This window comes from Sinocyclocheilus grahami, unplaced genomic scaffold (assembly GCF_001515645.1).
Source record: "Sinocyclocheilus grahami isolate Dianchi unplaced genomic scaffold, SAMN03320097.WGS_v1.1 scaffold34.1, whole genome shotgun sequence".
In the NCBI taxonomy this organism is placed as follows: Eukaryota; Metazoa; Chordata; class Actinopteri; order Cypriniformes; family Cyprinidae; genus Sinocyclocheilus; species Sinocyclocheilus grahami.
In genome coordinates this window covers 1,156,861-1,169,762 of record NW_015505213.1, presented here as the reverse complement: position 1 = coordinate 1,169,762, position 12,902 = coordinate 1,156,861, and the positions used below count along the sequence as shown (strand labels likewise).

At 37.0% G+C, this 12,902-nt stretch overlaps 1 protein-coding gene and 2 long non-coding RNA genes across 3 annotated transcripts; 1 reads left to right on the top strand and 2 right to left on the bottom strand.

Annotated features, from left to right (window-relative positions):
- The first annotated feature begins 8 nt into the window (after window positions 1–8).
- On the top strand, window positions 9–9,581 carry odad3 (outer dynein arm docking complex subunit 3). The gene is given in 14 exon segments (XM_016266841.1): window positions 9–211; window positions 507–616; window positions 711–788; window positions 1,851–2,021; window positions 2,120–2,160; window positions 2,162–2,216; window positions 2,475–2,600; window positions 2,744–2,866; window positions 3,206–3,355; window positions 4,111–4,271; window positions 4,437–4,593; window positions 6,640–6,789; window positions 6,985–7,069; window positions 9,292–9,581. Coding segments are annotated over 14 exon segments (1,635 nt in total). The 5' UTR covers window positions 9–114; the 3' UTR covers window positions 9,423–9,581.
- Window positions 446–2,148, bottom strand: LOC107581331 (uncharacterized). The gene is made up of 3 exons (XR_001608827.1): window positions 2,109–2,148; window positions 1,779–1,992; window positions 446–595 (listed from the first exon to the last, which is right to left on the bottom strand). It is a non-coding gene; the product is annotated as an uncharacterized lncRNA (long non-coding RNA).
- On the bottom strand, window positions 6,561–10,115 carry LOC107581330 (uncharacterized). Its single transcript, XR_001608826.1, has 3 exons — window positions 10,012–10,115; window positions 9,269–9,423; window positions 6,561–6,774 (listed from the first exon to the last, which is right to left on the bottom strand). It is a non-coding gene; the product is annotated as an uncharacterized lncRNA (long non-coding RNA).
- Between the last annotated feature and the right edge of the window lie 2,787 nt (window positions 10,116–12,902).

The window sequence follows — 12,902 nt, the reverse complement described above, 5'->3', positions numbered from 1 at the left end:
GAGACAACGATACTTAGTTCAGTTACTAGGCAACCAGTTGAAAACACAAACGAGGCTCTTGTGGGCAAGGCTATAGTGGGGGAAGAAATCCATCTATAAACACCAATATAATAAATGTTAATAAAAATGCCCGCCACGTCTGTCTCAGAGGACACCGAGCCCCCTACCCATGATGAAATTTCGGAGCTCCAAAGAAAAATTCATCTTCTGAGTACGTTTTTATTGTGGATTTCACCGTTTATGCTGAAGCGGTTAAGTTACAGAAGTAACGGTAATGGAGTAAGGTTTCCATTGTTTTATTATTATTTTCATCATTAATTATTTATTCTCGAGGATGCAAGCAGTCAACTTGGAGTGGTTTTGTAACGGTTTAATACCTTTGTATTAATTTTAAATGAAACAAATAGCGCAATAAAATTGTTTACAGAAATGTAGTGTTGCATGACATTACACTCAACTTCACATTTTGCTCGATTAATGGTTGTTTTTCCCTCACTGTCCACTAGATGGAGACTATTCGATAGCGCATATCGAAAACTCTCAGTCTGCCAAGAACATAGAAACTATCCTGCAGCTGAGACTTGGGAATGCAAACCTGCACAAGAAACAGCATGAGGTCATGAAACACATAAGTAATATTACAATTAAGCCATCATTTAAAGTATAGGTTTAACATATGTATTGATGCATCCATTGGTCATGGTGTCCAGGGAGATGAACAAGTTATCAAGGATGTTTTTCAAGGCCATGGGATGGAGAAAGAATCTTTCAGGAACATGTCTGTGAAGGTGAGGTTAAATGGTTCGCCCAAAAATGTCAATGTATGCCATCCAAGGTTGTTTCTTCGTCAGAACAGAAATTTAACAGTACATCACTTGCTCACCAGTGGATCCTCTGCAGTGAATGGGTGCCGTCAGAATGAGAGTCCAAACGGCTGATAAAAACATCACAATAATCCACATGTAATCCATATGACTCCAGTCCGCAGTAAAAAGCTGTGTGTTTGTGATAACTCCATCTACATTTTTAAACTGTTTCTTCTGGCTAAAATACGAGTCCTCTATCTATAATATTGCTTTCTCCAGTAAAAAATTGTCTCGTCTGAATCAGGAGAGAAATATTCAAAGATCAAGCACCATTTAAAAGAAGAAAGAAAAAAAACATTCTAAAGCAGGTGTTGGCAGATGTTGATGTGATAAGACTTTTTCATTGGAGTTATGGATTATGGACTATGGCTATTTTGGCCAGACGTGACAGTTTAAATTTAAAATACCTTAATGATAAATTTGTTTCTTACAAACAGCTTTTTATTTCATAAGGTGTTAATTGATGGACTTGGAGTCTTGTGGATTACTTGTGAATTTAGACTCTCATTCTGACGGCACCCATTCACTGCAGAGGATCCACTGGTGAGCAAGTGATGTACTGTAATGGTCAATTTCTCCAAATCTAGCAAAACAAACTCATCTACATCTTGGATTGCCTGAAGGTGGGTCAATTTTCAGCACATTTTCATTTTTGGTTGAGAGACATTTCTTTATGGAAATCAATGTGTGGATGATTCAATAAGTACTTAAAAAAATCGAATTACAAATATGTGGAATATTTATGAAACAATAACTGAATGTTTTGGACAGTACATTCTTACTACAAATAAAAAGTGAAATAAAATATAAAAATTGAATGTTTTGTACAGTGTATCTATTTCAGTTATTTACTACAAAAAAAGATTCACTGCTGGCAAGAGCCCGGTAAATAGCTCATAGTTACATAATCACCTGCATATAATTTGTGGTCCAGAAAGTTGTTTTAGACTCTCCTCACTATTGACAGAGGTCTTTGTTGTGCAGGTAGCTCAGACGGTGCTGAAGAAGCAGGTGTGTGATAAAATGAAGAAGCAGAATGCTATGAAACACACCACTCAGACACAGAAGCAGCATTTAGAGGACTTGAAGTTCCTGATATTTAAGCCACAGAGCAGTAGTCCTTTGCCTGACACCCAGAAAGGAGAGGAGGAAAAGGTAGAAATTGTCTTTTTTTTCTGGGCATTTTGAATGAACATTGATGAATCTTAAAAAATATTTGTCCAAGACATTATTATTGTGTACCTGTTGTACAGAAACTGCGATTTCTGGAAAACAGTTTGGAGAAATCAGAAATACCATGAAGCAGTGCACATAACGCGAGGATACAGCAAGCTGAAGGAGCACCTACAGGTATCAGAGCAGCTAAAGACACAGCACAATAAACCCACGATGTTGTGTATAAAGCACGATACCTCATAAAGGAAATGGGAAAAAAGAAACCAATTATTTATGCAATTATGTAAATATGTTACAATATCATTTACCATTTTTATTGTATTTTTGATCAAATAAATACAGCCTTAGTAAGCATAAGAGACTTTCAAAAACATTAAAACATCTTACCAATCCCATTGAAGTTTCTAATTATACTCTGTTCTGTTTCTTCAGGAAGAGAGTCTTACATTTCAACCTCAGCTGGACAAGATGGAGACAGAGGTCTATTGGCAGACACAAGTGCTCAGAGACCTACAGGTCATGAACAACAACGTTCTCCTGTTCAAGGATGCAGCCAAGGTAAAGACAAAGCATTTAATGAATAATTGAAAAATGTAATGAGATAATAAAGCATATGTGTAAGTATGCCAAAGTAAAGGTCATCCAGATATGATGCTGCTAGTAATGTGTGTGTGTGAGTGTGTGTGTGTGTGTGTTTTCAGGCTGAGCTGCAACTTCAGGAGGAGCAGGTGTACCGAGAGCGCAGAGAAAGAGAGAAAATCCTCTCCCGCTACAAAAAGCAGGCGGAGGAGAGGATGGCTCAGGCAGAGAGGATGAAGAGAAGAGTGAGCATCATCTGCTGCAATTATATCTACAGCAACTATAATACAGCTAGCAATGCAATACTCTAATAGCATAAAAATATGTGTTATACTCGAAGCGCTTCTCATGTGAAGTGCACAGGAGACTGTAGTTCTTGCAATTGATGGTGATAGCATATTGTTAAGCTCACAACCCAAATATTGGTTAAAATAGACTGTTTTTACTACTTTTAATAATTATAAGTATATACGTATATCTTTTTCAACATTTATTTTTGCCTTCTCTGTTTGGTCAAAAGTAAGTCTCTTAGATCGTTTTTGTCAAGTTTAACCAACCGTCTCTTCCCTATCTGACACATCCAGCCCCAGTGGGTGTCCGTGAACCCTGATGAGCTGAGCAGTGAGGCCCCGCGCACTCCCACCACAGTAGGAGAGGAAGAAGAAGAATCCATCTCTACTTTTGAAGAAGCTTTCCAGCACGCCAAAGAGGCCACTGGAGTCACAGACTCACAGGTGAGGGCAGACAGTATTAACCCTATGAAGACTACTGTATCATATATTTGATATACAAAATTATCAACATGATCAAAACTTTTTTTATATCGATAGTAATATTTTACAATGAACACTTACCGGACTGATGCAACTTAGGTTAACTTCCATACAGCACTTTTTTTTTTGTTGAAAAAATGTGAGTAACAAATATGACCCAAATATGACCCATTAGGCTTTTGAGGATTGTATTTCATTATGTTTTAAAACTAAAGAGCTTTCAACATAAAACTAAGCATTTGAATAACATCTTACTAAGACATCTCATTGGGAGAAATAGACTGAAAGCTAATATTTATATCATTTTAAGTAAGTAGTCTGTTATACTGTTATCTCATGGATTTACTGTGCATTACGAGCTGTCAGAATTTTTGCCCATATAAATATCAGGAATGCACTAAATTGCCTCTAAATAAAACTGGTGTTTTTCCTCCTTAAATATGACCTCCATATTCTCACTGTATCATACTATATGAGCCATAACAGCCTGACAGCAAAAACACATCAACAAACTTATTTAATATTTTGTCTAAATCTTCAATAAACTTCTATTTAAAAAAAAAGATTGTTTTATATGACAGGCTTTACTGGATTAAACCCATAAAGAGTACTCTTTTTTTTATTTACCACCTTGTTTTAAATGATTTAGATTCTTTATGTTCAGGTAAGAAGTTCTTGTGTTGAGCAATGTTTATTCATGATATCTGTTATAATAGGAAATAGTGGACAGGTTTATCTCTCAGGGAGAGACACAGGAACATTTGGAGAAGATGAAGGCTGAAAATGAGAGAATGCTGCTTGAACTGAAGGAAGAAAGGAGTATGTCACAGACTCAGTGTCAGGATGTAAAATACTCACGAGAAACTGAATTCTCAAGGTGAGAGCAGACATTGTGTATGTTGTATGAATACTGTGGTATCACTTGACACGCTCTGTTATTGTGACTGAATGCTCTGGTCTAACCATTACATTTTCTCAATGGCATGATATAATGACTTTATTGTCATCGGTTAGCTCTCTAATTCTCTTTTTGATTGTTCAGTGTCCGACAGATCCTGCAGGACTGTGAGCATGACTTGCAGCAGGAGCAGCAGCATTGTGATGCAGCTAAAGATGGCCTGGAGAGACTCTCACATACACTAAACACTGTCAAAGCAGGAGTGCAGCAGCTCAGTGACAAACTACAGCCCATACCCCTGGTACTAATGAATTCTGTCAAATCTGTTAAACATGCTCCACAAAACATGCCTTTTCGTCACCTGGGTAATGATGTGTTTTTAATAGAAGGTTTCTAAGAATTTTAGATTTCTATGTAGTTTCCTAGAACTTAAAGGGGTCAAAACATTTTGTTCAAACTTGATTTTCTTCCCTGAGGTCCATTTATAATGTTAGTCAAGGTTTCTTATTACATTATAACGGTTTCATTTATTTGTAATTTATTTGTCCTTTTCCACCCTCTCTGACCCTTAAATCGAAACAGGCTGTTAGCGAAAGTACATTTAAAGGGTTAGTTCACCCAAAAATGAAAATTGGCTTGTGTTTTACTCACCCTCGAAGCATCCTAGGTGTATATGACTTTCTTCTTTCAGACGAATCCAGTTGGAGTTATATTAAAAATTGTCCTGGCTATTCCAAGCTCTATCATTGCAGTCAGCGGGTGTTGCAGTTGAACAGTCCACAAGTCGTCAAATAAAGCGCGCGCACTCATAATAAAACGTGCTTCACACGGCTCCGGGGACGAATAAAGGCCTTCTGTAGTGAATCCATGCGTTTTTGTAAGAAAAATATCCATATTTCAAACGTAATAAACACTTTTCTCTCACTTTCGTTATCTTTCATATGCGGAAGGCGTATGACGTATGCGCGCGCCTCTGAGATATGCTAGTCTCATGAGTTTGTTTATAGGAGCAAAGGAAGCAAAGTTTCCTTACTTTAGCAAAGGAAAACCAGTCTCCTCTTGGCTTATATCGAAATCCTCTGACATTTTTCTTTGCAAATCTTCGGTTTGTACTTCTAATTCGGGACCGGTGTTTTGTTTTGTTCTCTCTCCACGTTCGTCACTAATCACGCAACGCCGCGCGTCTTACGTCATCCGCCGGAACTGCTATGACAATTGGCGGAAATGATATAAAAGTGTTTATTACATTTGAAATATGGATATTTTTCTTACAAAAATGCATGGATTCACTACAGAAGGCCTTTATTCGTCCCCGGAGCCGTGTGAAGCACGTTTTATTATGAATGCGCGAGCTTTATTTGACGACTTGTGGACTGTTCAACTACAACACCCGCTGACTGCAATGATAGAGCTTGGAATAGCCAGGACAATTTTTAATATAACTCCGACTGGATTCGTCTGAAAGAAGAAAGTCATATACACCTAGGATGCTTCGAGGGTGAGTAAAACACAAGCCAATTTTAATTTTTGGGTGAACTAACCCTTTAATGACTTCGTTATGATTGACTAACCTATTCGCATGTCAAATGAGTAGTAATACTACATACAGTTGCAGTTTAATGAATGTATTTTAATTCTGATACAGGACTTCTAAAAGTTACAGTATGTTTAATAGCACATCATACTCTTGTGTACACTACCATTCAAAAGTTTTGGGTCGGTAAGATTTTTAAAATGTTTTTGAAGGTCTGTTATGCCCACAACGGCTGCATTTTTAGATCAAAAACACAGTAAAATAATAATATTGTGATATATATATTATAATTTAAAATAACCATTTTCAATTTTAATATATTTAAAAATGTAATTTATTCCTGTTATGCAAAGCTGAATTTTCAGCAGCCATTACTTTAGTCTTCAGTGTCACACAATCCTTTAGAAATCATTCTAATATGTTGATTTGGTGCTCAAAAACCTTTTCTTATTATCAGTGTTAAAACTGATAATAAACAACATAAAACATTATGTTGTGCATAATATGTATTATTTGATGAATAGAAAATTGAAAAGCACAGAATTTATTTGAAATAGAAATATTTTGTATATAATATTTTGTTTCATATTTGATCATTTTAATGTGTCCTTGCTTAATAAAAGTAATAATTAATTTTTTTAAAATCTGAAATCTACCCCCCAAATTTTGAACTGTAATATATAAGAATTATTAATTAAAAGTGACCATAGATATTTTCTCTGTGGTTTGTGATTAAGGAAAAGTTTTTATTTATTTATTCACGAAATATATGTAACTGAGCAGTTTTCCATTACTTTCCATGGTTTTTGGCAGATGAAGGATCCATCACCACAGCTGCCTTTAGACTCAGAAGAACACATGCTGCAGCTGATGTCTGAGGCTGACCAGAAACTGATGCTGCTAAAGGAGGAACTACAGGGCAAAGATCTGGCAACCATCGTGAAGGAGCTGGAGGAAGAAGAGGTGAGGAACACTGATTAGTCATGTTGGTGTAATTATATTTTGGCTTGTTGAAGATGTGTTACTGGTGAAACATAATTATTATGTTACTTTAACTGTTTTGTTTACTGTAGGAATATGTGGCATATTTTATTTTTTGCAATCTATAAATTAACCTTTACTAATATTTTACTGTTGTCTTTTTATGCTCCCCTGCAGTTCCATGCCAGAATAGCAGGGAAACTACCACAGTACAACACTCGCATTCAGCTACCTGAGACCCAGAAACAGGACTTTTTTGATGGTGCGACACTACCTCATATTTCCATGGCATCCCATTTCAACCACATAAGAAAAAAAAATCATGCTTTGGTATGGAAAAAAAAGTCAAATATGACATAAAAAGTCAAAATTATGAAATGCTAAGTAATAATTATGAGATAAAAAAAGACAAAAATAGATCATTAAAATGTCGATGTCGCAAATATCAGGATGATGTCTTGATATTATGTTAAAAAAAAAACTCAGTATAAAAAAAAGAAAACCTTACTTAATGATATTTACTATTAATAATTATAACAATTTTGTATTTAAGATCACATGTATTCAAAGAGTAAGGATAATATGTTCGTTTTTATTTGATGGTTACACCACATGACACACCACATAAATTTATACTTTTTGTTGAAAATTGTATAAAAGATTTTTAAAACCATATGAAACCAACATGGATACAAAGATTACATACCTCTACAAACTTAACATACTATTTGCATTTTAAGCTTGTTTCAATCCTGTTTCTTTATCTTAGACGCTCTTATTTGCACCAGTGATGATCACTGGTTTGTGAACTTGGAAAATTCTTGAGCAGGCATGGCCATGTGTTTTTACTCTGGTTCGCACAGTTCAAAAGCGCCCTCTTATCAAGAAGATGTTCAACCTGTGCTCTTATCTCTTGATCTGTACACTGTGTGGTACTTAGAAGCTCACCCTCCTGGTGTACACAGTGTTGGTGGATTTGTTAAGATGTTAGGAGTCAGATCACCTTCACGTGCGATTGTGTCTACTCTAAGGATGCTGTTGATCGGGGCAGGGTCCAGGCATGGGCAGGGGTGGGCTAAGCCCAACCAAATGACAGTCTTGCCCACCCAATCAGGATTAGATAAAGATTGCGTTAATTTTTTTTATGCAATGATCAAAATCAATCTGAAGTGGACTGTATTTTAAGAAGTTTAAGATATAGCTGTAGACTGCCCCAACAATAATAAAATAACACCAGAAAATTGCAGCATTTTTCTTTTATTAGCTGAATGCAAGGTGCGCTGAATTCACGCGGAGATTCAGTCTGTTGCAGAAAAGCAGCAGAGGATGACAACTAGTGAAAACGGGCAGAAATATTTGCGCGCTATCACAGGGAGTTTGAGAGTTACGGGGAGTTTAATAGGCTACATGAATAGATGTATCATAGCCTACCACTGAGTGGTTTTAATGTTTTAAAAAACCTGCTCATATAATAGCCTAATGTGCATGGACGGGGCAAGAGCATAATATAAGCATCTAAAATGCATGTAGACTATACAGTTCAGTTGAAAGCTTACCCCTTTTGGATTGCTGTTAATGCTTTATGTAAGAATGAAAACTGAAAGTAAAGAGCTTGTGCGGTGAAAGTTGCGTTCGTTGCAAGAGTCGGCTTGACTGTATAGCGTTCCCCGACATAAACGACCAACAATATCCAGTGATGCAAACTAATCAACCCTTTTTTTGTCAAATTCCACGGTTTTGAATGTAAAGTAGGTCTGTTTATAATAATAATCAATTTATAATTGATTATGACGACAATAGCATTGTTCTGTTTTGCGTTTTCACCAATAGGCCTACAACTGAAATTGAGTGGGTGCATATTTTAAAATAAAAATATTATTTGCAGTTCATATTGATTACTTTACAAAAATTCGTATTCTTTTACTGTACTTTTTTCTTTTTTAATTTATTCCCCTAAATCCATTTAAATCCTTTATTTATTTAGTTTTTTTAAATAAATACTATTACCATAGTGGTCTGGTCTTTATATTTTCCAACAATTAACAATTGGTCCCTCCAATGTTCTAGACATGAGCCTTGTTTGGTTTAAATAAAAAAGTTAGTTGAAAAGAGTCACCAGTGTAGAAACAATGATCTAGAGAAAGAGAACAAAGAGGGCTTTTTTTTACTATTCAATAAAGAAAAAAAAGTTTATTTTACTGTGAAAATGCATGATATTCTAGGCTGCCCATGAAAGCTTTTTTCAGTGTACATATAATATAGTTAATATAGCAGTATGTACAGTATAAATATCTTCTATTCTATGTGACGATATGACGACTAAAAAATGCCCACCCAGGATATCTGCCAGCCCACCCTTCTATAGCCATCAAGAACCGGGCCTGCTGTTGATCCATATGTATAAGAAACAATAACAGAACTGATATGTTTAGCAGAGAAAGGTGATGCACATCTTACACACCTGCATGTCTTATCTGTCAACAGATGAGGAGGACAGCGGCGTCGATGACGGTGATGTCACCAACCATGTCACACTGAAGCACCAGTCACAGTCAATCATTGACGCAAACACCAGGAGGAAGACTCGCATCAAAAAGAGGAAAGGCCAACTCTGATCTGATCCAGTAAAAGGAAGAGAGACCAATTTTAAAACATGATCAGCTGTAGCAACACACTTCCTGGAAGCTTTATCTCCATTCGTCTGCACATTCATGTTTAAGAAAATAAATGAATTATGGAGCTGATGTAGTTTGATTTCAATAAATGTATTAAGCCGGGCATACACTGTGCGATTTTCGCCCGATTTTGATCCGAATTCTGACTCGTGCAACTCTTTTTTGAGTCGGGCCGAATGTCAGCTTTGTCGTGCGTCGTTTGTCGTGTAGTGTACAGGGGGAAACGAGAAGCGATAAGTCTCTCCCGCAATCGGATGGTTGGATGAATTTCTGACAAGTTAAAAAATTTGGTCGCCCCTCGTGAGGGTATTGCACAGCTGATAATAGCAATGGTAATAATTTAATACATTAATTGGAAATGACAAATCCTTTTGATATCACTTGATATGATGCTTCTTTTTTTTTTAGATATCTCTGGCTATCGTCCATATACACGGTTATCGTCTGCACATTTTGAGTATTTCACACGTATAGTGTGAGCACATAAATCGTGCTCGACAATCGGACCATACAGTGTGTGAGTTGGTACCTTAATGAAATCGCACGGAAATCGCAGTGTATGCCCGGCCTAACGTGACACCTGTTGAAGATAACAGGTGCGTTTGACTTCATGCGGCGCTGCGCAGACCGATCGGTGGCTGACTTCAAGCAGTGCATGCCGGTTAGAAATTTTGTCGACTACACGTCACTATCACGTGTGGCATCAAAGTACCGCAATAGCGTTTCGAGAGCAGCCAACTGACTCAGCTGGCGCAGCTTTTTCAGCGTTTCACGATTGGCCAGATTCAGAACATGACAACAATGACGTGTTTCTAAAATCTTGTTTTAGATCAGTAAAAGCTTTTTTACTGTAGTCGCAATGTTATATTGAGTCACGTTATCATAAAACACTGATAAAAGCATATTTACCCCCACTTTATTCGTATTTAAATTGTATATGGTTATGTTGAACTTTATTCTTGAACAGATGGCGCCGTATTAAACAGTATATAAAAAGTGTTTCTGTTGCTCATGAAAACGTTTCTGAAACGTCTGTGTATTTGACAAATATTGCATTTAATTCACTTAATCTGTGACAGAGTCAGGGCCGTCCTTTGGGCGGTGTAACTGGTGCGGTCACACCGGGCCCCGCGGCGAACGGACCGAGGGGGAAAACCGGCCACCCCCCCAACCCGGAATGCGATCGCTAATGGACCGAGGGGGGCCCCGCTCCCTACCTCGCACCGGGCCCCGCGTCAGCTAAGGACGGCCCTGGAAAGAGTATGCAAACACTGCACGAGCGTCACTATTGGGAGCAGAAAGTGTCCGACTTGATGGCTCCGTTTTCAACTCCGCCCCCGACTGCAAGCAGCTACTCTCGTTGACTGCCGTCTGTAGCTGTGCTTCAAGTCGAACGCACCTAGATATTCCATCTCAGCACAGAATTTGAAAAATGTCCTGTGGATCCCTCCATTGATACATGTACGCTGTCAGTGACATTTATAGCGTTACAAATGATTCCAATAATTGCTGTGCTTTTGAATGTTCTATTCATTAAAGAATCTTGGGAAAAATGTATGACAGTTTCCAAAAAAACATTAAAAAGTACAAATGTTTTCATAATAAATGTTTCCTGAGCAGCAAATCAGCATAGAATGATTTCTGAAGGCTCATGTGACACTGAAGACTGGAGTAATGATGCTGAAAATTCAGCAGATATTCAGAAATAGTCTATATATTAAAATAGAATTGTAATAACATTTTGAAATATTACTATTTTTATAAATGAAGGAAAGAAGGAAGGAAAGCAGCCATTGTGAGACTTCTTTCAAAAACATTTAAAAACAACTACAAACTTTTGAAAGGTAGTGTATAGTGTAAAGTTTTGAATAGAATAGAATAGTACAGCGGTGGCGAACTCCGGTCCGGGAGAGCCGCAGCCCTGCAGAGTTCAGCTCCAACCCTAATTAAACCTCACCTGCCTGTAGCTTTCTAGTAACCCTTCAGACCTTGATTAGCTTGTTCAGGTGTGTTTGATTAGGGTTGAAGCAAAACTCTGCAGGGCTGCGGCTCTCCAGGACTGACGTTCGCCACCCCTGGTATAGTACATAATTAAATAAAAAATCAAAACCAGCAGGAAAATGAAGACCTTGAGTTCATTGAAGGCATTTAAGCTCTTTATCAACAATTTGACATCAATCCTAAAGCATTGTACTTAACTCTTTATGCTCAAATATTATGTTTTCATAACAAAATATTAACATTTTCCTCCTTTTAAGACCAAATTCCTTATGAGAATTGCTTCATAACAACACATGATCACATACCTACTTTACAAATGGGATTCTTATCATTAATATTCTTGTAGCAAAGTTATGCAGAATGACATTCCCTTGTAGAGGTTCACTGTCTATATCATTTACCCTTCCTGACCTTGTTATATAAGACTCTGAAGGCACTGAAGCAGATAATAGTGTAAACGGCTGAGCTGTACACCAGAGTGTGTAGAGAGGGTGTGTGTGTGTTTCATAAGGCATAGCTGACATTAGCACTGAAACATGCACTTAAGAGATAATATAGTTATAATCGATGGTCCTTTCTGTGCATGCCATGGTTTTATCATCCCCATTGTGTCTCTATTTCTGGCTTCTGTAATCATCAACATGAATGAATGAATCTTTGTTCACAATTGTAAATTACAGCTATTTATTAACAACTGAAATCACTGCTGAGAAAACAGTTTTATTTCTGATTTGTCTTGGAAGTCAGTTGGTTTTCTGTTCTCTCTACCATAAATAAATCAGTAAGAGTACATAAACAATATATCAAATGTTGCAGAGGAATCACAGGCTAGTTAGTGTAATGAAGTCATTTATAATGATCACATATTCATTAGTTTTGATGATCACACTTGTGCATGAACCTCACATCCCTGTTGAAAAAACCAGCATAGGCATGTTTTGAAGCATGGCTGCTGGTTTGAGCTGGTCAAGTGCTGGTCCTGAGCAGGAGCTAGTTGCTTAGAACCTCATGACCAGCTCAAACCAGCAGCCATTCTTCAAAACTAACCAGCATGCTGGTTTTTTCAACAGGGATTAAAGACTCTTACACACAAACCTGTCTGTGTGCCATTTATTAAAACAAAGCTTTTTGGTAAATGCCACATTCCACTAATACTTTTGGTGGCCTCTTTAAAAAAGGGCATTAAAGGAACTGTTGATAATTATCTAATGTAAAACTGACTTAGCATGACTAGTAGCTTGTTTATTTATTTATTTATTATTATTATTATTTACCTAACATTTTACAGCTACATTAATTTTGACATTCAATTCATGTTTGTTGCTAGAAAATTGTAAAATCACACAAAACAGGCAATAGATATTAAAAGCCCTTCCAAAAAAAAGAAAGAAACACCAGTAAGAAATATCTCAGAGCCAT